Source organism: Balaenoptera musculus, chromosome 2 (genome assembly GCF_009873245.2).
Source record: "Balaenoptera musculus isolate JJ_BM4_2016_0621 chromosome 2, mBalMus1.pri.v3, whole genome shotgun sequence".
In the NCBI taxonomy this organism is placed as follows: Eukaryota; Metazoa; Chordata; class Mammalia; order Artiodactyla; family Balaenopteridae; genus Balaenoptera; species Balaenoptera musculus.
In genome coordinates, this window is record NC_045786.1 from 141,302,818 (window position 1) to 141,330,215 (window position 27,398).

Consider the following 27,398-nt stretch of genomic DNA (forward strand, 5'->3'; position numbering starts at 1 on the left):
TTCCAAAGTTGAAAATAAAATGTTCTATATTTTAAATTTAGTTTATATTTTCAATTAAAGAAGATAAAGTTAATTAATAGAGGTCAAATGAAAGCTCATGCAAAGAGTTCTTTACCTACATTCATCCAAGAAATATTTATCAAGCATATACTGTGTGCTTGAGTACAAGGTACATCATGCTATACTATTTACAAGAATGAATAGGGATAATTGCTAACATTACAGTCCATCAAGGAAGATTAAAAAAACATGTGCAAGTAAGCATAATATTTGATATGTTTGATATTTGATAATAACATGGTAGAATGTGTAAAATGTGATAAATGCTGTAATTCAGATTTAAAGAGTTGGAGGAGTTCAAATGAGAACCTTCTACAAGGTAAGATTTCAAGGGGTAAGAAATTTTAGTGGGTCTTGAAGTCAAGGTAGAATTTTAAAGGTGATAATGCAGGAAGAAGGGTATTCCAGAAACAATGTACAATTAATAATAATTGTTATTTTTATTATAGAATTTAAGATCCACAAGGGCAATGATTTTTGTTTGTTTTGTTTACTGATATTATCCCCAAATCCTTAGAGTTCCTGGCATATGTGCATATGGATAGGCAAAAGTAAATATTTGTTCCATGAAACATTATACAGAGCTTACCAGGCACTTTTCTAAGCACTTTTCATATGTTTAATTTTCACAACAACCCTGTAAGTGTTATTATTCCTATTATAGATGAGGAAACTGAGGCACAGAGAGGTTAAGAAACTTGTCCAGGGTGACACAGCTAATAAAAGGAGGAGCCAGGATTCAAACTTAACAATCTGGCTTCAGAGTCCATATTCCCAAACACTAAGCCGTAGAAACAAAAAATTGATATATTTGTAAGACCAAAAAAGTACATGTTTGAGGCCCAAACTATGAACTTCTTGAATACCAGGGTAAGGAGTCTAGATTTATTCTAGAGACAATTAAACCATTAGAGATTCTTGATCAGGGAAGTATTAGGATCATTTTTTGGAAAAAAAAAAATGCTCTGGCAGCATTGAATAGGATAGACTGGATTGGGGAAAAACTGAAGAGAGACACCAATTAAGAAGTGATCATTATTGTGCAGGTGAGGGGTGATGACAGCCTTAACCATAATGTTAGAGGGGTAATGGTGATAGGAAGGTCATGACATCTGAGTGTGCCTCTGGACATAAAAAATGGAAAGAATTTTATGACTGATTACAAGTGTTGGAAGGAAAGTTAGACGAATAAGAGATGATTCAAAGTCTTCAGTCTTGGCTGACTGAGAACATGTTCAACAAGTAACAAAAAGAAAGAAACATGGATTTTGTGGAGGAGCTGGTAAGTTTGCACATGTGTTTGAGATGTCAGAGGGGCCCTAAGGTAGCCATGTCCTGTTGGCATTTGAAAATATAGGTTAGGAGTTCACAGAAGAGATACTGGCTGAATATAACCTTGGGGATCCTTCACATGAAGGTAGTATTTGAAATGTAAGGGTAGATAGGAAAGATTATTAAGGAAGGACTTGCCAAGAAAAGAGGACAGAGCCTTGGGGAGCACCTTATTTTGGAGTGTTGGAGGAAAAAGCCATGGATGTAATGAAAGGAAGAGCAGTTTGTAGAAGAGAAAAAACAGGGTACTGCAGTGTCCCAGAACGAGGGAGGAGTTTCAAGAAGGAAAGATAATCAATTGTCAAAAATAAATGTCAAGAATGAGGGCTCGAAAGAATGTATTGATCAGGCAATCATTTGTGAGCTGCAAGAGTGCAATTTCAATAATGGGTTGAAGGCAAAAGCCAGATAGCAAAATAGAAACTGTGACTATGAAATATTTGGAACTTGGGCATGAGGAAAGAAAGATAGACACAGGATGGTAGCTTGAACCGATAACAAGATGAAGAAAAGATTTTTGTTTGAAAAACAATAGTAGTGGGCATATTAAAAATTTGAGAGTAAGGTTCCAGATGGGGAAAGGAGAAGAGGAAGGAAAGGCTGGATTAAAGGACACTGATGGCCCAGTTAGGCTGGAGAAGAAAAGGAACATTTTTCTTTCTGAATTAGAAAAGGAAAAAAATATATGAACACATTTGAGGTAGATTCAAGGGAAATTTAATTTAAAACTTAAGGGTCAATAAAATGGTTCTACTTGGCACAGTGAAAGTCAATGTCATGTAATCTATTTGCATTATTTGACCAAAATTATTTTAAAATTATGCATGTATGATGTATTACAATTCTTTGTCTTAGTAGTTGATATTTAAATAAAAGATTATAAGGTGTTTTAGATTCTTGCTTATAGCTGTGTGGAAGTTAAGCAGTTCCTTTTTCTCATGTTTGTTTGTTTTTTCTTATGATTATACAAGCAGTACATACTTATCCACCCAAGTCTACAGCAAGACTGCCACCCCCACTAAATTGACAGACTCCCTGCCCAGACACCCAGCCCCTTCTGTAGGTCACAGAGAAGTGCTTGACCCTCTTGTGTCAAGGACCCACCTTTCTGCCCAAGCCCTATACTCTGCTCTATCTAACCTATAGTGTCACCTCTCCCTGCTTACATGCTTTCCCATCAGCTTTATACATCCTTAAAATTCTCCGATGTCCTAAAAACAAAAATGAAAACCTCCCTTAGCCCCCTGCCTACCCATAGCAATTACCCAGTCTTTCTCGTTCCCTTCAGAGCTTGACTTTTCAGAAAGAATTGTGTATATTTATTTATGTAGTTACCATTTCTGGTGTTCTTCATTCTTTGGTGTGGATCCACATTTCCATCTGGTATCATTTTTCTGTTGCCTGAAGGAGTTCCTTTAAAATTGTTGTGTGGGTCTGCTGGTGATATATTCTTTTAGCTTTTGCATGTCTGAAAAAGTATTTGTTTTGCTTTTGATTTTGAGAGAGATTTTTGCTGGGTATAGAACTCTAGGTTTATAGTGTTTTCCTTTCATTACTTTAAAGATGGCTCTCTTCTTGCTTGCATTGTTTCCAATGAGAATTCTGCTGTCATCCTTATCTTTGTTCCTCTGTACATAGCATATATTTTTTCTCTGGCTGCTCCTAAGACTTTTTTCTTTGTCATTGTTTTTGATCAGTTTGATTATGATGTGTCTTGGTGCAGTTTATTGAGCTTGAGGTTTATTGAACTTCTTGGATCTATGGATTTATAATTTTCATCAAGTTTGTAAAGTTTTCAGTTATTTCTTTAAATACTTTTTCTGTTCGCCCCACTCTCTTCTCTCTTTCAGATACTCCAATTATCTGCACATGAGGGCACTTGAAATTGTCCCACAGCTCACAGATGCTGTTAATTTGGGGGACTCTTTTTTCTCATTGTGTGTTTCATTTTGGATGGGCTCTATTGCTATGCTTTAAGTTCACTATTCTTTTCTTCTGCAATGTCTAATCTACCATTAATCCTATCGAGTGCAGTTCTCATCTTAGACATTGTAGTTTTTATTTTATTGAAGTATAGTTGATTTACAATATTGCATTAGTTTCAGGTGTACAGCATAGTGAATCAGGTGTGGGTTTTTGCAGATTATATTTCATTATAGGTTATTACAAGATATTGAATATAATTCCCTGTGCTATGGTAAATCCTTGTAAGCAGTTCCTTTTTAACCTGCTTTTTTGGTTCTGTGCTTTGGTTGTTTCAAATCATGTAACACACAATGAAAAAAAGAATATAAGCAGATTACCTTTACCAAGTAAACGCTATTAAGTGATGTTGCATGTCACAGCAAGTAGATTCTTTGGATGGCTTTTATTTTTTAAATTATTTGCTAACCAAAAAAACTTTGTGGATCTAACCCATAACCAACTCTTGATCTTCATGAAACCCTAATAGGTAAGTCATTATCATTCCTAATTATAGAAAGTAGGGATTTATGTACGTACAGAATTCAAAGCAAATAAATTATGTATCTTATTATCCCAATGATGATGGATCTATGTTAAATAATACATTGTATTCTAACAGGCTTATAAGAAGTGTTGAGCTCAACTGTCTATAACAGAGTTACATCATTATAGAGTTCATTTATAACTTGGCCTAGAACCAAGAGATTAAAAAGTTGCTCAATTCTGGCCATTTTGTATGGTCAGTTAGCAATATGTCTCCTGTAGTCTTTTGTAATAATTCAATAATTTATTTAACAAGCATATAATAAGTTCCTACAGTATGCAAGGCTCCATGCTAGGCTCTGAGGATACAGTGATGAATGAGACAAAGACTCATATCCAAGAGGAGACAGATTATGAGAAAGCAAAAAAAAAAGTTTTTTTTGAAATACAGATTATGAAAAGTCTATGAAGAAAATCCTATTAGAGAGTAACTGGATGGAGGCCTAAATCATATTCAGTTGTGTAAGATCCAGCCATTAAGAAAGGCAGAAATTACACTAAGAGACTTTAGTGTAACAATAAGTTAAATCTGTGTTGGAGATCTGGAAAAGCACAAAAGAAACATGGAGATGTCGGAGATAATAACTATAGGAAGCAGATACCACAACTAGGGCTGGGAGATGGGAGGAAGAGGTTAGAATTATCAGAATCTGGAAGCTCAGAAGTCAGACCTCTTGGAGCTAGGACTCAACCCTCCAAGGAAAGGGCACTGCCCAGATGCTAATTCTGAGAGTGAGGGGAAAAAAAGGCTAGAACAAGTTGCCATTACCAGGGTGACAGAGAATCAAGAAGCAATCAGGAACAAACACAAGTCCCTTCTTCGCTCCCTCTGCTTTCCGAGTTCCCTGTAGTCTAATGCAGCCTATTGTTGAACCTAACAGGAAGCCAGCTGGCAAAAAAGAAAAAAGAAATGTCGTTAGCTGAGTTCCAGCCCCAGCACCACAATGTAAAATGCAATGGTGGATTTAGAGCTGAGAGACAATCACTTGTCCGGGGATTGAGGAAAGGGTTCTCTAAACAGGTGACATTTGAAGTTAGATCAGAAGAATGAAAATAAGCCCCGCATGTTAAGAACTGAGAGAAGAGCATTCCAGACAGAGGAAAGGGCTTAAAGAATACAACACCAGAAAGGAGACAGAAGCATGATGAGGGAGAGGGGAGGGTTCTGAGATACAGCTGGAGAGAACTGAAGACAGGATGCAGCCAGATCATGCTCACACATGTATAGGCTCTTGGGTGTTTACTAAACACACACACACACACACACCCCTACGATATATGTGATATATGTCAAATAGCCTAAGAGCATGGGAAGCCACTGAAGGTTTAAGGAAAAAGCCTCTTACTTACTAAACACCTATTGAATACAAGGCACCATGCTAGACAAGGGCTCCTGCAAACAAGGAACTCATCCTTCCTGCCTCCTACACCTGTTCCTCTGCCTGTGTTTTGTTTCTTGGTTAATGGCACCACCATTTACCCAGTTTCCCAAACCAGAAACCTCTGAGTCACTCTTTCTTCTCACTTCCCACATCCAGTTAGTCACCAAGTTCTGTCAACTCTACTAATAGTTCCTAAATTAACCCTCTCTTTTCTAGTCCCACTGCTACCATCTTAATCTGTATGCCTCCAGAATTGCCCTCCCTGAGTCTGTCCTTCGCACTGCTACCAAAGTGATCAATCCAGAGCATAAATCTCTCTGTGCTAAAACTCCTCATCAGAAAACTGCTGCAACAAATTAAGTCCAAGCCCCCAGTTAGGGTCTTTAAAGTCCTCTGTGATCTAGCCCCTCTCTCATCCACCTTCACTTTCCCCCCTCACTTAACACCAGACCATTTGCAGTTACCCCTTCAAAGCATGTCATTTTATGCCTCAGTGCCTTTGCTCAGGCTGGCTAATCTTCCAAGATTAACCTTGGACGTTAAATCCTCCAGGAACCCTTCCCTAAATCCCCAAACTGGATTTAGTGCCTCTTATCTGTGCTTCCACTTATCTCTGCATCCCACTGAAATTATCTGCTTACATCACCCCTCCTCCACTTGATGGCAGAGACTGTTCACCTCTGTAGCCCCAGGAAATAGTAGGTACTCATTACTAAACTGACCAACAGAATTGGCCTTGTATAGCACTCACCAGGGAGCCAGAGACAGAACCTGGCATGAAAACTTCATATCATGCTTAGGACATGCAGTAGAGAGGACCCCATGCAGGCATGGGCAAGTTGGCACATCTCATGAGGAACAAGGACAGAGGGTTAATTGGTCATGGACCTCACTTCAACAAAGTGCCTCAGACTCAGAACTGTGACATCATCTCCACGTAAAGTTATAAGTATGGCTTAATACTCTGTGCACGTTAAAAAGCATTAATATTTTAAAGGGAAATATTTAAAATATACCATGATTTTTATTTCCCTCTTTTGCTATTTCTTCACTTTTTAAGATACCAGTAGCCTCGAAAAAAAATAGAAGTGAGAAACGAAGAGTTTCATCAAGACATCAGAATTAGTAACACCAACATGGAAGAGATGAATCAGATTTATGCAGAAGTGTTCCCTGGCCCTGAGTTAGGAAGAACAGAAAATGGCAAGCGATCACGCAACAAATACGCTGAATGAAGAAATAGCCAATGGTACTCATACAACTAGAGGAAGAATTTGTCCATCCAAAAGAGGGCATTCAGGGTAAAAGACGGGAAAGGGAGTGTCTGAGGCAAAAATAAAAGGAAACCCTTTGATCCTGCACATGTACAGGCTGCCCTTGCCTGCAAGCTGAGCCAGTTATACGTGGACAGTTATCACCAGAGCTTGACGCCAGTAAACACTCCACTTATGCATCCAGCCCTCAACACTGCTTCTGGGAAAACTGCCTGATACACATCCTATGGGAGTGGATGCTGTGGTCTCCCTGACACCAACACGTGGTCCCACATGGAAGTTACCATTCTTAAGGAAATAGGAACCCTATCATCCACTCAGAAACTCAGATGATATTTATTCTGAGACTGAATATCCTCTGGGCCCTGTCCAAAGCAAGTGTTTGAGTCTAGAATATGGTGACCCAAGTGAAGTTAATTCACTGAGGTCATGCCCCCCAGGCCTAACTGGTGAGTTAGCATCCCCTGGTGCCCTTCCATCCTCAAGAGCAGGGGAGGGAGTGGCTAGACAGGTTGGCATCTGTAGCACTGGACCACAACACAAAGGTGAAGAAGGACAATCTGACAGGGAAGCCACAGAGAAAAGCAAAGACAAATAACCTAATCATTTATCTTCAAGAGAGAGGAGAACTTCAGAGAGAGAATACCATGCATTTCTTTACATTCATTCATTCACCCAACAATTACTGAGTGCCTACTACAGCACGTGTCAGAATATACTAGAAGCTGGAGGTATGAAGATAAAGAGACCTCTGCCCTCTAAGAATCCTACCTTCTTTTGAAGTTTTTCTTCATAGAAGCACAAAGCGGCTTAAATATGTTTAAGTCTCTGAAAATTGGGATGTAGGTAGATTGAATGATAAATTATCACTTGAATGATAAATGATAGTGTTTTCAACTTTCTCAGTATGATATCTTTTCCATGGTGATCCTATGACTAAATTGGCTTTTCTCTCAGGGAAGCCTCTGAAAACTTCACGCAGCAACCAGAACTACTGCGCCTGAGCTGTGCAGTCTCCACAGGAATGCTGGCAACACCTAACCCCAGGGTTAGGGGCTGACCTTCAGGGCTGCTCCTTCCCAGCGTTCTTCTCTTACTTCAGAGACTATGTCAGCACATTATGATGCAGGAGCCTTAGAACAATGCCCAGGGCAGTCTGGCCTCCTGTGCTTCTTTTATTAAGTGGTTAGTTGCCTGCCCAGTAGACTGAAAACACCTGCCAAAGAAATGTGAAAAGAGCTGGAAACGTGCTATTTGTTGACTATTCTCCTAGTAGACATCCAGGAGATCTCCAGAGATCTGTTTCATCCTCACCTCTATGTAAGTGACTGTCTGCCTACTGCAACTTTGGTGTGAACCTGAGGGAGAAGGAAAGGATAGTTCAATGAATTCTCATAATTCGAGGGCAAAATGTCTATTCTTTTTCCACCTTCCCCTTTTCCTTAAAGTTTCATTTCCTTCTAGTTTCAACCAGAACAAGCAAGAAATCTCAGAGACTTAACACCTGGTTACTGAATTTCTTTTTCTTAAAAATAGTTTCATTGAGAGTTTCTTTGAAAACAAGTTTTCTGATGATTTTTAAATTTTGATTTTTCAAACTTTCTCCCATAAGTGACTGAATTGAATGAATTTATGGAAATATGGTCATTTAAAATTATTCAAATGAGAGAGAAGGTCTAGAACACAGGGCTTTTCTGTTCAAAGCTGAAAGGTTAGCTGGGGCCCCATTGTCAGAAGAGAGGGAGGCCATAACAGTTAGATCTTCTCTAAGGTTCAACCAGAATTGCAACCTAGGACTGTGATGGACCAATACTAAAAATATGTTTACTGCTATGTTAAGAATCTTAGAAAAAAACTAAGTAAATGCTATGCTTCAAAGTGCTACGAAGAACTAACCTCCAAGCTCCAAGTATCACAGAGACCAGTTCTAATGAGTGACAGGTAAACCCCATCATTCAAGAGCTTTCACATCATTATGGAAATAACACAACAAAAGAAAAAGAAGAGAAACTATGTGGTAGGTATATGGGTGTTCACTATAGAATTTTTTCAGCTTTGTTATAGCTTTGAAAATGTTTTATCATAGAATATCAGTGGGGGGAAAGACTACATGGAAGTGGTATTATTTTCAGGGCATTTATACACACCCTCTCTGATTTCAGTGGTCAGAAAAGCCAATGAAAACACTTGCACGCTAGCTCCCAGACTTTCACTCTCTCCCCTTCCCAATTTCCATTAAAACTCAAGCTGTTGAGGAGGACCTTCAAGATGGTGGAGGAGTGAGATGTGGAGATCACCTTCCTCCCCACAAACACATCAGAAACATATCTATATGTGGAACAACTCCTACAGAACACCTACTGAACGCTGGCAGAAGACCTCAGACTTCCCAAAAGCCGTGTGGCTGACAGGGTCTTGGTGCTCTGGCCTGGTGTCAGGCCTGTGCCTCTGAGGTGGGAGAGCCAAGTTCAGGACATTGAACCACCAGAGACCTCCTGGCTCCACATAATATCAAATGGCGAAAGCTCTCCCAGAGATCTCCTTCTCAATGCTGAGACCCAGCTCCATTCAACGATCAGCAAGCTACAGTGCTGGACACCCTATGCCAATCAACTAGCAAGACAGGAACACAACCCCACCCATTAGCAGAGAGGCTGCCTAAAATCATAATAAGGTCATAGACACCCCAAAACACACCACTGGATGTGGTCCTGCCCACCAGAAAGACAAGATCCAGCCTCATCCAACAGAAAACAGGCACTAGTCCCCTCCACCAGGAAGCCTACACAACCGACTGAACCAACCTTAGCTACTGGGGGCAGACACCAAAAACAATGGGAACTACAAACCTGCAGCCTGAGAAAAGGATACCCCAAACACAGTAAGTTAAGCAAAATGAGAAGACAGAGAAACACACAGCACATAAAGGAGCAAGGTAAAAACCCACCAGACCAAAAAAATGAAGAGGAAATAGGCAGTCTACCTGAAAAAGAATTCAGAGTAATGATAGTAAAAGTGATCCAAAATCTTGGAAATAGAATGGAGAAAATACAAGAAACATTTAACAAGGACCTAGAAGAACTAAAGAGCAAACAAACAATGATGAACAACACAATAAATGAAATTAAAAATTCTCTAGATGGAATCAATAGCAGAATAACTGAGGCAGAAGAACGGATAAGTGACCTGGAAGATAAAATAGTGGAAATGACTATGGCAGAGCAGAATAAAGAAAAAAGAATGAAAACAATTGAGGACAGTCTTAGAGACTTCTGGGACAACATTAGACGCACCAACATTCAAATTATAGGGGTCCCAGAAGAAGAACAGAGAAGGAAAGTGACTGAGAAAATATTTGAAGAGATTATAGTTGAAAACTTCCCTAATATGGGAAAGGAAATAGTTACTCAACTCCAGGAAGCGCAGAGAGTCCCATACAGGATAAATCCAAGGAGAAACACGCCAAGACACATGATCAAACTATCAAAAATTAAATACAAAGAAAAAATATTAAAAGCAGCAAGGGAAAAACAACAAATAACATACAAGGGAATCCCCATAAGGTTAACAGTTGATGTTTCTGCAGAAACTCTGCAAGCCAGAAGGGATTGGCAGGACATATTTAAAGTGATGAAAGGGAAGAACCTACAACCAAGATGACTCTACCCAGCAAGGATCTCATTCAGATTCAACAGAGAAATTAAAAACTTTACAGACAAGGAAAAGCTAAGAGAATTCAGCACCACCAAACCAGCTTTACAACAAATGCTAAAGGAATTTCTCTAGGCAGGAAACACAAGAGAAGGAAAAGACCTACAATAGCAAACCCAAAACAATTAAGAAAATGGTAATAGGAACATACATATCCATAATTACCTTAAATGTAAATAGATTAAATGCTCCAACCAAAGGACATAGACTGGCAGAATGGATACAAAAACAAGACCCGTATATATGCTGTCTACAAGAGACCCACTTCAGACCTAGGGACACATACAGACTGAAAGTGAGGGGGAAAACGATATTTCATGCAAATGGAAATCAAAAGAAAGCTGGAGTAGCAATTCTCATATCAGACAAAATAGACTTTAAAATAAAGACTATTACAAGAGACAAAGAAGGACACTACATAATGATCAAGGGATCAATCCAAGAAGAAGATATAACAATTGTAAATATTTATGCACCCAACATAGGAGCACCTCAATACATAAGGCAAATGCTAACAGCCATAAAAGGGGAAATCGACAGTAACACAATCATAGTAGGGGGCTTTAACACCCCACTTTCACCAATGGACAGATCATCCAAAATGAAAATAAATAAGGAAACACAATCTTTAAATGATATATTAAACAAGATGGACTTAATTGATATTTATAGGACACTGCATTCAAAAACAACAGAATACACTTTCTTCTCAAGTGCTCATGGAACATTCTCCAGGATAAATCATATCTTAGGTCACAAATCAAGCCTTGGTAAATTTAAGGAAATTGAAATCGTGTCAAGTATCTTTTCTGACCACAACACTATGAGACTAGATATCAATTACAGAAAAAAATCTGAAAAAAATACAAACACATGGAGGCTAAACAATACACTACTTAATAACCAAGAGATCACTGAAGAAATCAAAGGGGAAATCAAAAAATACCCAGAAACAAATGACAATGAAAACACAACGACCCAAAACCTATGGGATGCAGCAAAAGCAGTTCTAAGAGGGAAGTTGATAGCAATACAATCCTACTTGAAGAAACAAGAAACATCTCAAATAAACAACCTAACCTTACACCTAAAGCAATTAGAGAAAGAAGAACCAAAAAACCCCAAAGTTAGCAGAAGGAAAGAAATCATAAAGATCAGATCAGAAATAAATGAAAAAGAAATGAAGGAAATGATAGCAAAGATCAATAAAACTAAAAGCTTGGTTCTTTGAGAAGATAAACAAAATTGATAAACCATTAGCCAGACTCATCAAGAAGAAAAGGGAGAAGACTCAAATCATTAGAATTAGAAATGAAAAGGAGAAGTAACAACTGACACTGCAGAAATACAAAGGATCATGAGAGATCACTACAAGCAACTATATGCCAATAAAATGAACAACCTGGAAGATATGGACAAATTCTTAGAAAAGTACAACCTTCCAAGACTGAACAAGGAAGAAATAGAAAATATGAACAGACCAATCACAAGCACTGAAATTGAGACTGTGATTAAAAATCTTCCAACAAACAAAAGCCCAGGAACAGATGGCTTCATAGGTGAATTCTATCAAACATTTAGAGAAGAGCTAACACCTATCTGTCTCAAACTCTTCCAAAATATAGCAGAGGGAGGAACACTCCCAAACTCATTCTACAAGGCCACCATTAGCCTGATACCAAAACCAGACAAAGATGTCACAAAGAAAAAAACTACAGGCCAGTATCACTGATGAACATAGATGCAACAATCCTCAACAAAATACTAGCAAACAGAAACCAACAGCACATTAAAAGGATCATACACCATGATCAAGTGGGATTTATCCCAGGAATGCAAGGATTCTCCAATATACGCAAATCAATCATATTAACAAATTGAAGGAGAAAAACCATATGATCATCTCAATAGATGCAGAAAAAGCTTTTGACAAAATTTAACAACGATTTATGATAAAAACCCTCCAGAAAGAAGGCATAGAGGGAACTTACCTCAACATAATAAAGGCCATATATGACAAACCCACAGCCAACATCGTTCTCAACGGTGAAAAACTGAAACCATTTCCTCTAAGATCAGGAACAAGACAAGGTTGTCCACTCTCACCGCTATTATTCAACATAGTTTTGGAAGTTTTAGGCACAGCAATCAGAGAAGAAAAGGAAATAAAAGGAACCCAAAATGGAAAAGAAGAAGTAAATCTGTCACTGTTTGCAGATGACGTGATACTATACCTAGAGAATCCTAAAGATGCTACCAGAAAACTACTAGCGCTAATCAATGAATTTGGTAAAGTAGTAGGATACAGAATTAATGTACAGAAATCGCTTGCATTCCTATACACTAATGATGAAAAATCTGGAAGAGAAATTAAGGAAACACTCCCATTTACCATTGCAACAAAAAGAATAAAATACCTAGGAATAAACCTACCTAAGGAGAAAAAAGACCTCTATGCAGAAAACTATAAGACACTGATGAAAGAAATTAAAGATGATACAAACAGATGGAGAGGTATACCATGTTCTTGGATTGGAAGAATCAACATTGTGAAAATGACTCTACTACCCAAAGCAATCTACAGATTCAATGCAATCCCTATCAAACTACCACTGGCATTTTTCACAGAACTAGAACAAAAAATTTCACATTTTGTATGGAAACACAAAAGACCCCGAATAGCCAAAGCAATCTTGAGAAAGAAAAACGGAGCTGGAAGAATCAGGCTCCCTGATTTCAGACTATACTACAAAGCTACAGTAATCAAGACAGTATGGTACTGGCACAAAAACAGAAATATAGATCAATGGAACAGGATAGAAAGCCCAGAGATAAACCCACACACATATGGTCACCTTCTTTTTGATAAAGGAGGTAAGAATATACAGTGGAGAAAAGACAGACTCTTCAATAAGTGGTGCTGGGAAAACTGGACAGCTACATGTAAAAGAATGAAATTAGAACACTCCTTAACACCATACACAAAAATAAACTTAAAATGGATGAAAGACCTAAATGTAAGGCCAGACCCTATAAAACTCTTAGAGGAAAACCTAGGCAGAACACTCTATGACCTACATGACAGCAAGATCCTTTTTGACCCATGTCCTAGAGAAATGGAAATAAAAACAAAAATAAACAAATGGGACCTAATGAAGCTTAAAAGCTTTTGCACAGTGAAGGAAAACATAAACAAGATGAAAAAACAACCCTCAGAATGGGAGAAAATATTTGCAAATGAAGCAACTGACCAAGGATTAATCTCCAAAATTTATAAGCAGCTCATGCAGCTCAATACCAAAAAAACAAACAACCCAATCCAAAAATGGGCAGAAGACCTAAACAGACATTTCTCCAAAGGTGATATACAGATTGCCAACAAACACATGAAAGAATGCTCAACATCACTAATCTTAGAGAAATGCAAATCAAAACTACAATGAGATATCATCTCACACCGGTCAGAATGGCCATCATCAAAAAATCTAGAAACAATAAATGCTGGAGAGGGTGTGGAGGAAAGGGAACCCTCTTGCACTGTTGGTGGGAATGTAAATTGATAGAGCCACTATGGAGAACAGTATGGAGGTTCCTTAAAAAACTAAAAATAGAACTACCATATGACCCAGCAATCCCACTACTGGGCATATACCCTGAGAAAACCATAATTCAAAAAGAGTCATGCACCACAATGTTCATTGCAGCTCTATTTACAATAGCTAGGACATGGAAGCAACCTAAGTGTCCATCAACAAATGAATGGATAAAGAAGATGTGGCACATATATACAATAGAATATTACTGAGCCATAAAAAGAAACGAAATTGAGTTATTTGTAGTGAGGTGGATGGACCTAGAGTGTGTCATACAGAGTGAAGTAAGTCAGAAAGAGAAAAATAAATACCGTATGCTAACACATACATATGGAATCTAAAAAAAAAAAAAGGTTATGAAGAACCTAGGGGCAGGACAGGAATAAAGACGCAGACGTAGAGAATGGACTTAAGGACACGGGGAGGGGAAAGTGTAAGCTGGGATGAAGTGAGAGAATGGCATGGACTTATATATACTACCAAATGTAAAATAGATAGCTAGTGGGAAGCAGCCTCATAGCACAGGGAGATCAGCTGAGTGCTTTGTGACCACCTAGAGGGGTGGGAGGGAGATGCAAGAGGGAGGAGATATGGGGATATATGTATATGTATAGCTGAATCACTTTGTTATAAAGCAGAAACTAACACACCATTGTAAAGCAATTACACTCCAATAGAGATGTTAAAAAAAAAAAAAACTCACACTGTCAAAGGTCCAAAAATTTCCCAGTAGCCAATAACCAATAACCACATCATCATCGGCATCACAGGGTGAAGAAAACTCATAGGTACACTATTTTCAGCACTAATGTGGCTTTGGTCATTCTTGAAACATTACCCACGAGGGGAGGTCCTGGTGACATCATCAAAGCCTAGGGCAAAACTGAAGTAGTTCCATCCCTGAAATGTTACAACTCATTGCTTCCCTGTGGTAGGTTTCCCCATTAAACCACTGGCATTGGTTTCTGGTCTGTAATCAGATTTAATATGGAATCTGTTTTCTTATACTAAAAGTAGCCAAGAATTCTTCTTCAGATGAAAATTTGTACTGTAATTCTGCAGAAAAGTCCAACCTGATGTAACTATCTGCTGAATTAATCTCCATTCAATTGGAACTAAAAAGAGAAAAAAAAAATTGAGAGTGGGGGAGAGCACTAATTAAAAGAAGTAAAGGATGCAAAGAATCAGCTAGTGATAGGATAAATTAGGGTCCATCTCAAATAGAACTAGATTCTCTTATGTTGTCCTTGCTCTGCAACACACAAAAAACCTTTCTCTATAATATCACTCTATAATTGCTTGCTTAATTAGATGTATAAGACATTTAATGGGCCTAGTGAAAGGCATAAATTATTGGAAAAATATAAACTGTGATTGTGAAAACGAATGCACAATCCTGGTAGGACACAGTGTAACAAAGGAGTCTGTGTATCTGTGAAATGAAGCTAGCTCTGTGTTCCCACCATGGCCTACTGCAACACTACTTTGCTTCTCTGCTTTCAGTCACACATTAATTCAAAACATATTTACTGTAATTCCATAATATATACATTCATTGACCCTTTAATGTTACTAAGCTATTTTTAATACTAAAATTTACTTTTTATTTGAGTTCTATATTGTAGGTCTCTACTGCACATGTAATAGTAGTAAAGCAAGATAGTATGAACTTTCATAAAGAATTTGCATAAATAAGCTTTGTTTTACTTTTAAAATATTTATATAGAATCTACAAATGTTCAGCTTATTAATAATATTATAGCAAATTTCCCTCACAACATCTTTGCTCTGACTTCTCATCAAAAAAGCCATGTTCATATCATTCATTCTCTGACATGCAACAGTCACAGGGTGATACAAGACAGACATAAATGCACTATTCGCGCTTTTCATTTATCCTGATTAAAAATTTATCCATGGATAATGATGAAAATGTTCTAAAGTAAGATTATGGTGATGGTTGCACAACTCTGTAAATACAGTAAAAATCATTGAATTGTACCCTTTAAATGAGTGAAGCTGACAGTATGTAAATTATACCTCGATAAAACTATATTAAAAACTCATCCATGGCTAAAATTATTAGGAAAACAAAACTATCTGTAAAAGTTCAGCCCACACAAAATTAGAGTTATTTTGAATCACCGAAATTAATAACAATATTTCTGTATGGGTTGCTCATTGGCTAAGCGGGCTGTGGGCTGTGAGCTGGCTGTCAGGCTGCTCTTCTGTGATCTCCCCACAAGAAAGCACAGCAGAGCACAGGAGATGCATCAGAGGGAGAACCTTGAGTCATCCACTGCCCTTTAAGAGAAAACTGTTTCCCAAACATCGGTTGAACCATTGGGTGCAATTCGTTTTGGCACATCTTACAAGAGACTGTGATGTTCCAAATAGGTCCACACCATGATCGGTAACTGCTGTTTTTTAAAATATCTAATGTCATGGGAAAATATTAGTATATATTATATTATATACATAAAGCAATTTGTAAAACTGGAAAGATATAAGATATATATGGATATATGGATATATATACATATACCAAAACTTTAATACTATCTCCAGTTATTAAGAGTGGTCCTGGTAAATAGTTAACAGCTGACCCTGCTTTTGGACCACTGACAAAATGTGTGGTGCTGTGCGTGTGCACAGCCACACAACTGGTTTCACAGAACGATTCATATGCCATAAGAGCAGTGCTATCTTGATTAATTAACCAGGATAACTGAAGAGGTTAGGGGTGGAGGCTTTGGTATACAGAGAGATAATCTCAAATCACAGTTACAACAAAACTAGTTAAAATTCAGCACACATTTACCATCCATACACATAATCCAAAAGTATCAAGTATTTCCAGAACAAATATTTAGCAACAAACACTAAAAAGCATCAAACCAGAGAAGATAAAAGATATGGTTACATTTTTTGTTCCTTAGCTGACCCCTACCTTTGTTCCGGGGTTCAAAGGGGACAAGAGGGGCCAAGCCTGGTCTTGGCTACCAATCCCCTGGAGCCCTTCCTTCTCCTCATTCTCTCCTCCCTCTCTGTGGCCTTGGATCCACAGCTACGCCTTCTCCCCTGGGAGATCATCCTCTCTCTGGAGGAACTGTTCTCAGACCCAGGGATTCTGGAAGCCACATAAATGACTGCGCTGGAAAAGGGCCACAGGGCACATACAGAGTAGCATGTGTTTGTGAACAGTAGACATACCCTCCAATATGTGGATGTTGTCACTTTGTTAAGTGATTTTTTTCCCCAAAAATGTGTACTCTATCATCCACTTGTGGATGAGCAAGAGTTGACTACTGTGTTTTATCAAATCTGAGATCCATCAATTATAAGATACATCATTATATTATGGGCCACTGAGAAAGAAAAAAATGCAGCTAATTATATAACTCAATGCTTTCTTACTACTTGGGATTCTTCCACACAATATTTATCTGTCACTTTCTGTGCCCTCATCCTCTGTGCATTTCTTAGAGGAGTGCTCCACTCTGGTCTCTTGGCCCTTCTTCCAAGCCTCTGATGTGCATTCTGCAAGTTTTATACAGAAACTTTCTTAATCTTACCAGAAGGTGTCAACAAAAGATTTTCAGGTACCCATTGGGAACACATTTTAAATGGCAATTAAATGCAACCCATTCAGTACAACCAATGTACATAATTTAATATGAACAACCATGACTAAGTCCATGCAGGTACAGCCAAATGACAACCACCATGCAATTGTCCCCGCCAGTGGAACGTGATCACAAGGCACACTCCATTTCACAGTTTTTAAGCTGAGGAAATTCCTTCATTCCTTAGAATGAATGAAACTTGGGAAATATGAAACTAACAGTGATCAGGAAGGAACCCAGCCCAGCAAACACTGAGGAGATTATACTTTTGGACACAGGGTCAGGTGTGGTGGACCAGCACGAGCAGCTACAGGTGCTCACTGTGCAATAGCCATGCTATTCAGTGTTTTTTACATATCGGTGCATCCAGTTGTCCCAACACTGAGTTGAGTCCGGTGGTTTTTTTTTTTAATTTCCTTTTTTAATAAATTTATTTATTTATTTATTTATGGCTGCATTGTGTTTTCATTGCTGCGCGCGGGCTTTCTCTAGTTGCAGCGAGTGGGGGCTACTCTTCATTGAGGTGCACAGGCTTCTCGTTGTGGTGGCTTCTCTTGTTGCGGAGCAAGGGCTCTAGGTGCGTGGGCTTCAGTAGTTGTGGTGCACGGGCTCAGTAGTTGTGGCTCGCAGGCTCTACAGCGCAGGCTCAGTAGTTGTGGCACACGGGCTTAGTTGCTCCGCGGCATGTGGGATCTTCCCGGACCAGGGATCGTACCCATGTCCCCTGCATTGGCTGGCGGATTCTTACCACTGTGCCAACAGGGAAGTCCCGAGTTAGGTGGTTTTATCCTCATTTTATAGATGAGGAAATTGAGCTCAGAGATGTTAAGTAACATACCAAGGTCACCAAGTAGCAGATGACAGAGCCCAAATATGAACCTGGATATGTCTGACTCCAGATTCTTTATATCCCCACCACACCAGTTTCCATACTGGCCTTACAGCACTTGCGTTCTGAGAGCAATTATAGTTGTAGTTCACCTGGTCCCAGGTATTCCTGAAGGGGTTATTTCAGAATTTTATGGAGAGGAAAAAGGACTGTCTATAGTGTCTGCAACCACAATACGGTGTGAGAACTACATACTAGTGACAAAATAGTATGAGCATATGTAAGTGTATACATATACACAACTACCAGTTGGGATGGTAGAGAGTTGAATAGGGTGCTCTGGCTCTTTATAGGAAGACAATAACCCAGGCTTCTTACGACCCTCCACTGCACAATGGTTATTTGAGTCTATATTACTAGCTTTGTCACATTATCAAATATCCTCATGACTATAGGAGCCCAGGATTTCTCTTATTTGGCAGTTTCAGGCCAGCTATGGGCTACGGACTCATGACTGTCTGATTCCACTCACCAAAAACCGTGATTGGCACCATCGCCAACAGCTCAGCTCAAATATAGACAGCAACCTTCTGACCACTAGTGTAATTAGAGGAACTCTTTTTTTTCTTTTTTAATTTCAGCATGGGCAAAAGCCTTTATTTATTTATTTATTTAATTTTTTTTGGCCGCTCAGCGCAGCATGAGGAACCCTAGTTCCCTGACCAGGGATCGAACCCATGCCCCCTGCAGCGGAAGCGCGGAGTCATAACCACTGGACTGCCAGGGAAGTCCCTAGAGGAACTCCTTTTAAGGCATGGTCCTCATGTAGTAAATGAAAGTAAGGATTAGTATTGAAATTTTCTTCCTTTGTACACTTTATTTTCCATTTCTTGTCTCCTTCACAGAAGACTTCATCATGAAAAGGAGGAAGCCCAAAATGAAGTGAATTAAAAACTTTGTCTCCGAGAGGATTGTGGCTTGGCCTGAGTTGAGGTAAGAGGTGATGGTGCGTATGGGGTGGGGGGGACCACGTAGAGCTACACTGTCACATGCGCCCTCACCCTTGGTCTCTCGCTCTCTTCCCTTTCTACTTACTCCACTTTCCAAGCTTTCTCTTTCTCCTTTCCTCTTCTGGGAATGACGCTGTACCAAAGACACTGCTTACAGGGATCAGCTTTTCTAGACCTCAAGCAGGTACACGTGAACTGATAGTAGAGAGTCTGGGCTGATAGGGACAAAAGTGTAAGCAATCACAGCTGTTCTGGGAAGTGAAGGGTGAATAGTTGCTGTGATATTGCTGGTAACCCTGAACCAAAAGGCTGCTGACCTTTGCTTTCCTTCCTCCGTCATACCTTGCTCTCATCTAAAAATGCACCTTTCTTGTGATTTCTTGTCAGATTCTAGGAGATCCCCATATATTTAGGCCCCAAAGAATCCAGTTGATGTTTTCAGCACTTGCTGTGTCCTCTGATTCTCTAAGGCAGCTTCATTGTTTCTCAACCACTCAGCGATGATAAAATAAATGCCTTGTCCTGCTGGATGTCATGGAGGAGAGAAAACCTAGATGGCAGTGGGCCATTATGTGCCTTTTTCCTACCATCCTATCACTGTGAGGATTCTCCAATTGCTATTGCAAAGCTCTCTCCTTGGAATCCTGAAGTGGCTAAATACAGCCTTTTGCACTGATGGCCAAACACTCAGAACTCATCCATCTCCCCTCCTCCATCCTCTCGTCTGTACCAGCAGTCCCCAACCTTTTTGGCACCAGGGACCGGTTTCATGGAAGACAATTTTTCCATGGACCGGGGGTGGGGGATGTTTTCAGGATGATTCAAGCATATTACATTTATTGTGCACTTTATTTCTATTATTCTTACATTGTAATATATAATGAAATAATTATACAACTCACCGCTGCTGATCTGACAGGAGGCGGAGCTCAGGCAGTAATGCGGGTAATGGGGAACGTCTGTAAATACAGATGAAGCTTCGCTTGCTCGCCAGCCACTCACCTCCTGCTGCGTGGCCTGGTTCCTAACAGGCCACAGACTGGTACCAGTCCATGGCCCGGGAGTTGGGGACCCCTTGTCTATACTTTCTTTTCCTTCTTCTTTCCTTGTATTATTATTCCCATTAAAATTTTTAAACAATCACAAACAGAAATATCGCAAGTATAATACAAAGACTTTTTTTTCCCTGAAGCTTTCGAGAGTAATTTGCCAAGTTGTTGCCCTATTATCCCCAAATACAATCAAGGGCATTCTCCTACACAGCCAAAACACAACCACCAAAACCAGGACAGGAGCATTGCCTATTACCACCACCTAATTCTGAGACCCCACTCAGCGTTTGCCAGTTGTCCCAGTAATGGCCTGCATGGCCAAAGGATCCAGTTCAGAATCACTGTCATGTCTCTTTAGCCCCCTTCAGTCTGGAACAGCTCTATACTCTCTCTTTGACTTTCATTAGTTTGACATTTTTTAAGATCACAGGCCAGTTATTTTGTAGAATGTCCCTCAATTTGGATCTGTCTGATGTTTCCTGATAATTGGATTCAGGTCATGCATCTTTGGGAGGAATATCACAGAATGATGTGTGCACCTCGTTGCATCCTGTAAGGTGGTACATCATTTTGATTTTTCCCATCACTGATAGTGTTCACTCATCACTTCATTGAGACGGTGTCCACCTGGCTTCTTCACTGTAAAGTTACTTTTTTCCCCTTGACACTGATAAATATGTTGGTGAGAGGTACTTTGAACTAAATATTCTGTTCCTCATCAAAATTTTAATTTACATAGAGTCTCATGGTCTCCTAGTTTATTAGATCAATTCCCCTGCATGAACCAATTACCCATCTCTGTCACCGTCCTCTCTCCCTCTCGGACCCCCTCCTCATGCTGCTTGGCCCTGATTTCTTACACTGGGCTGCACCCCTTCTCCTGGTAATAGATGCCCTCTTGCCTCCCTTGTGTCCTGAGCTGTGGCTCCTCACTCCCCCCCATTACAGAGTCCTGCCTCCCTTTGTCCCAGCTAATGGATTTAGGACTAAATTATTCAGGAAGGGAAGAGAATAGGAAGAAGGGGAAGGCACCTTCTGTTGTCTCTGGTTCACCCTCCTTTTCCTTTTTCCCATACGTCCTGACCTATCCTGACCCCTCTCACCCTTGCCAATTCTCACATCCATCTTTCCAAGCACTCAGGGCAGGACTGAACCTTAGGCCATGGCATAAGCTCCTCTAGTCAGACTATGAGGTTCTGATTCCTGGTGTGGGGACTTATAAGCTGTGTGACCTCGGGTAAGTTACTTTCCCTCTCCAAGCCTCATGGTGTATACAATGAGCATCTTAAAAATGCTACTTCATAGTGCTTTTAGAATCAAATGAGACAGTGCATGTAAAGCTATTATTGCCTGCCACAAAGCAAGAACTAAATATATTTTGTTATTATTTTCCATCCTCTCTGTTTCAGCTGATTGTTGTTGTTTTATCTCTTTCTCTTTTTTTTTCCTGAATGATCTCTTTTGTCTCATTCTTTTTACATTTTGGCTCCTCTGGACTATTTCACTTTCTCTTGAGTCACTTCACTTTCCTTATGTTCATGTGTAAGATGCGCTGAAGGGGGGCATTGCGTTGTCACCAGCAGAAGGTCTGATGAGAATTCCCAGAGTCACACACTCATGGGATAGCAGGCAGCGGTGGTCTCTGTGTCCCAGGCCCTGGCTGGGACAGAGATGGGGCATGTTCACTGCTACCCTCTAGCTTGGCTAGGGAAAGGAAAAAAAGGATCTCTGAGAAAGGACTGAGGTGTAAATAAGTATTCAGGACTTACTGCTTGCCAGTTAAGGACCCTTCCTCTAACTGGCATGGAGTTTGTGAAGAAGGAAGAGTGATCTTTTGAAGGTTTGAACAGAATTGCATTCTAGGACCTGTTCCCTTCTTGGAATTCTGTGATTTCTGGTAGATGAAAGGTGAAATCCAATGATGTAGAGCCATTGGTGTCTACTGAAGCAGTTTCTGGAGAGAGAGCCAGAGCGAGAGCAGGAGATGTACAGCTGTCAGTGACTAGATAGATACCCACTGTTCACTAAGCCTCCATCATGGGTGAATGGTCAGGAAGAGATGGTCTCAGGATAGTATGGTTAGTATGGTATACCCTACTTACAAAAAAGGACTTTAGACCCGTGCATGCTGGGAAGGATAGAGGTACCATTAATTAGGAAGATGGAAAATAATGGTTTGGGGAGGGGGGATGTATGCTGAGAAGCCTCCCCTAACCACCCTAACTAATTTCTGTTGCCAGCCCCACACCCCAGACACTTTTTATCACATGGATCTGATCCAGAGTCTTTGTAGCCCTTATCATCCAACATCTTCTTGCTTACTCGCTTACTTGCTGTTTCGCCAGAGACTGTAACCTGCATGAGGGCAGGCATCTTATTGGTCTTATTCACATGGATCTCCAGTGCCCATTACAGTCCCTGGAATGTCGTAGATGTTGATAAAATTTGTTGAATTAGTGGATAATTGAGGCAACTTAATTATTATATTAGATTTTCTCTGTCTCTGTTCATTGTATTTCCATTTCTTCAACTTTCTGAGGTTTATACATAAGCACAATGAAGAAGAATAACAGGAAGTCTACTACGAGGATCGACGAGCAAGATGACATCTGTGTCCCAGACTCCAAGGATCCAGGAGAGCTTCAAAATATGTTGGATGAAGGAGAGTATGCCCCTTTTGTATCTCCTCCGATATTAGAGAGCAATTTTATCCAGGTAAATAATAATTGAGCCCTGAATTGAGTTCCAATAACTTTGGTAATTAATTTTCTCAAAGACAACAGAAAAGGTTGGAAAAATTGTTTTAATGTGGCAAGGGAATATGTGATACAATTAAAGGGAACAGTTTGGGAACTTCAAACAACCTAAAATAATTATAATGTAAAAGGAAAATTCATTTCAAATTTTCCCAACAAACTCTTACCTAGAAATTCTGTCCCAAGTCTACTGAAATTTTCATTCTATCATCATCTCCCCAAAACTACACAAAGAGATTATAGTCATTTTTAGAATATTCTGCCACAGGAAAGCACTCAGATAACGTCTTAACTTAGGAGACATTTTAAAGAATAATATCTATGACACAACTAGGGATTAAAATGCATTTTGGTTCTTAGTTCTGAAGGTAAAATATAATTGTCAAATTGTGTCAGGGAGAAAATTTCCTTCTCCTAAAAATTATATTATGAATGAAACTACATTTCAATGCATTTGAGAGCAGTTCTAACTTTCCTCTAAACATTCAACATTAAATTATTCAGACAGGGGCTTCCCTGGCAGTCCAGTGGTTAAGACTCTGTGCTTCTGCTGCAGGGGGGGTGCAGGTTCGATCACTGGTTGGGGAAGTTCCACATGCTGTGAGGTATGGCCAAAGGGGGGGAAAAAAATTCAGACAAAGAAACAGGGAAATGAGTTAAATGGTGTGGGCCATACCCTTAAACTTCATGGAAATGTCACAACCAAGTCTAATGTGAAACACGCCCATTTAAGCAGCTCCTCGGCTGATTCTACAAAGGAGTGATAGGAACAACAGCATACACACGTTCTCTGCACTGATGGGAGACCTCCTCACTTCCAGACACCATAGGAGGGAGGTGATGCCTTGAAGAACACTAATGTTTAAGTCATGCCCCAGAATGCATGTGATGCCGTGATTTGATGTTCTTTACCTTCTGTGTGCTTCTTTCCTACTAGTAATCTTTTTATTTTATTTTTCACACTTCTGCACCTTTTTCAAATAACCATTTTCAAGCTCTAATGAACACTGGGAGAGGCAGTCAGCATTCTATAAATCAGACATGGCCCCATGTCATAACTGGATATGTTATTCCCTTTAACACACACAACCTCTTGTGGTCGGTATGTCTTTGGCAGCAAGTTACCAAGGTTCCTGACTCAACTGTGAGCAAAAAAGAACAACAATTATCTCAAGTAGAGTGAAAGAACCACAGGACATCAACTCACTCATGGGAGTCATCAGGGACCCGGGTTGTCTCTTCTTGTTCTGTCACCCTCAAATTCACTCCCTTCGGGATATCACATGCAAACAGGACATGACAGCTGCCAGCAATGGAAGGGATGTGTCTCTTCCTTGAACTGTCTGTGAGGGCTGAGAACCCTTTCCCAGAACCTCCAGGAGGCCCCCAGTAGTGTCTCATTGGCCAGGGCCTGCTGAGAGCAATCGCTGGCCAGGGGATGGAATGGATCACCATGACCAGTTGAGGTGGGTCAGGATTTAGCTCCTCATCTGGGGCAGCGTCCCTGCGGGGTAGATACTGGACAAAACCAGAATTCCATTAATCCGGAAGAATAGGAGCATGGCTTTGGGTAGGTAATCAATAGTGTAGGCTACAATCTCTTTCTAAATATATTTGCTTTTAAGTCATTTTTTTTTTTGAAGCAGTTAACGTACAGCTGAGAAACCAAGTGTTTCCCCTCTCTGGCTTCCTTCACATCCCTGTCTACCCACTTTCCAGTCTCCTCCTCTTAAAACTGGCAGAGATTCTCAGCCAGTCTATGTCCCACATTGTTCAGGTCTCAGCTAGAGGTCCCTTCCTCAGGGGAGGATTTTCTGACCCTATGGTGAGGGTGTGCTGGAACTGGCCGATTGGTAAGTGTTCAGGAAGTTTACAAGTCAGTTGTTAAACACAGCCATCATTAAGAATTAAATTGTATAAACTTATAAATAAAACTATTCAAAACAAAGGCAACAAGGGATTTCCCTGGTGGTCCAGTGGGTAAGACTCTGCACTCCCAATGCAGGGGGCCTGGGTTTGATCCCTGGTCGGGGAACTAGATCCCACATGCATGCCGCAACTAAGAGTCTGCATGCTGCAACTAAGAAGTCCACATGCTGCGACTAAGAGCCCACATGCCACAACTAAGACCCAGTGCAGCGGAAATAAATAAATAAGTAAATGTTTTTTAAAAGTACCCCCCCCCCCAAAAAAAAACCAAAGGCAACAAATACTCAAAACTCATCATTCCTATTATATTACTACATTTTACTATTATCTTGAGGTTATGGATACAAGAGTTTGACTTCTGGGAGAATCAATTGGTTGTATGGATTTAACATAAAGAGTATGGTATATCATTGTCTGTAAATTGTGTGCTACTCATCTTTTATACCAGTGAAATTGATAATAAACTTATGAGTATCTTCCGAGAGACAGTGGTTACACACTTATCAGCAAACCACTGCCTTCTTCCTCCCAAGTCAAGTTTTCTGTGATGTGCTCCACAGCACAGCACCCTGAACTTATACTCAGTAACACTTACAACAACACTTAGTGACATACTTGTTTAATGTTCGCCTTCCCCAGTGGACCCCACAGGTCAGAGACTGTGTCTGTCTGTTCTCTGTGATATCTCCAAGAATTCACACGAACAAAGGCATCATGGTTCATTTCTCCTTTATTCCTATACTGCTTGGGTAAACGAGGTTGTCAGGGCCACACACTTTAACAGAAAACTCCTCTTCCTGTTCTCTGCCTCAGGTCAACAGGAGAGGTGAATCCATTTACCTTCATAACCGAGCCAACTGGGTGACTGTAGGCATATGCTCTTCCAGTCCCACCCTCAAGACCCCCAACGTGATGCTGTTGGCACATCTGACACCCGCCGCACAGAAAGATTCAGAACCCCTTTTTAAAAGTCTTCTGACATCTCCTTCTCCAGAGAATCTGGTGCTCACCAGGTGAGTTACAAAGGGAAGAGGTTAAAGACCTCTCACAAAACATGCTTTACACCTGAGGAGCTGAGAATAGAAACACAGATGACAAGTGGTCCAAGGGAGCGTCTCATTTGTGCTCCCTGCTGCAGATGAGAGAGTCACATCCTTAAAGTCTGGGGAGATAGTTTGACAACCTGGAAGTCAAACAGGCCATTCACTTTTCAAAAATTAAACCTAAGTAACAGGAACTGAAGGCTCATAATAAAATGCCTCTCTAGAACATTCCCCCCACCCTATCCCAACTTCCATCAAAATTAGCTCTGGTCTTGTCTCAAGCCACCAACTTGCTGTAGGACCCACAGCAAATCACTAACTTCTCTCAGCCTCAACCTTGCAGGATTAACTAAATGGGACAACTTCTCCTAAATAAATAATAAATAGTTGATATTTTAGTTCATTAGAGTCTTAGTATGATTCAGGCAAGATGGCCCTCAGGAGCCTGATTACACGTACTAAAAATCAAACTTTTGACCCTCAAAAGCTAAGAACCAGACCTGGGAACATATGGCCACAAGAAGGTCCTGCCCCATCCCATGCCTGCCGCTCCCCAGGCCTGTCAGAGAGACACGCCTGTTGTTCTAAGTCTCACGCCACAAACTGCTATAAAAGGAAAGTCTTCATGAGAGTTTCCAATCAGGCCTCCAGATGATATTTGCATTTGTCTGCAGGTTTCTCCCTCTGCAGTTTGTGACTCTTTCTGTGCATGATGCTGAGAATATGCGCATCAAAGTAAAGCTGGTGAGTGGCCGAGCCTACTACCTACAGCTCTGTGCCCCTGCATGCAAACAAGACACCCTATTCTGTCAGTGGGTGGAACTCATCTCCTTCTTGAATGAGGAGAAAGCCAAAGCTTCCAAAGTGTCGGAAGTCTCCAGCCTCTCAGAAATCACAAACAGCACAGACTTCACAGGGTCAATGGACATCATGGATATTGCAGCCTTCACAGCCGTACAGACCCCACACCTGTACACATGTTCAGACCCCATCAAGGACATAGAAAGCATTGATTTCTCAGAATTCACGGACATCACGGATGTCACCGATGTCACGGATATTCCAGAAAATGAGGTCACCGAGGCCCCAGATATAAGAATTGTCACAGAAGTCACAGAAGTCACGGACATCTGCAATGTCACAGTGGACTCAGGGGTCACAGTGGTGTTTGAGAATGATGACATACTCAGGGCCAAGCGGGAGGAAAAGGTATGTGACATGGAAGACTTTCATTCTCTAATAATCACTCTCTTTCACCTTCTTTGGTAAGCTACCTGACATCGATTATCAAAA

The 27,398-nt window shown here is 40.2% G+C and overlaps 1 protein-coding gene across 1 annotated transcript in view; it reads left to right on the top strand.

Moving 5' to 3' along the window:
- Positions 1–7,744: 7,744 nt before the first annotated feature.
- FAM71D (family with sequence similarity 71 member D) overlaps positions 7,745–27,398 on the top strand; it is a 35,087-nt gene continuing 15,433 nt past the window's right edge. The window contains exons 1-6 of the mRNA XM_036844056.1: positions 7,745–7,874; positions 12,290–12,294; positions 19,224–19,308; positions 22,917–23,092; positions 25,876–26,075; positions 26,780–27,314. Of these exons, the coding sequence (XP_036699951.1) occupies positions 22,934–23,092; positions 25,876–26,075; positions 26,780–27,314 (894 nt within the window). The 5' untranslated portion in view covers positions 7,745–7,874; positions 12,290–12,294; positions 19,224–19,308; positions 22,917–22,933. The remainder of the gene's footprint in view (positions 7,875–12,289; positions 12,295–19,223; positions 19,309–22,916; positions 23,093–25,875; positions 26,076–26,779; positions 27,315–27,398) is intronic.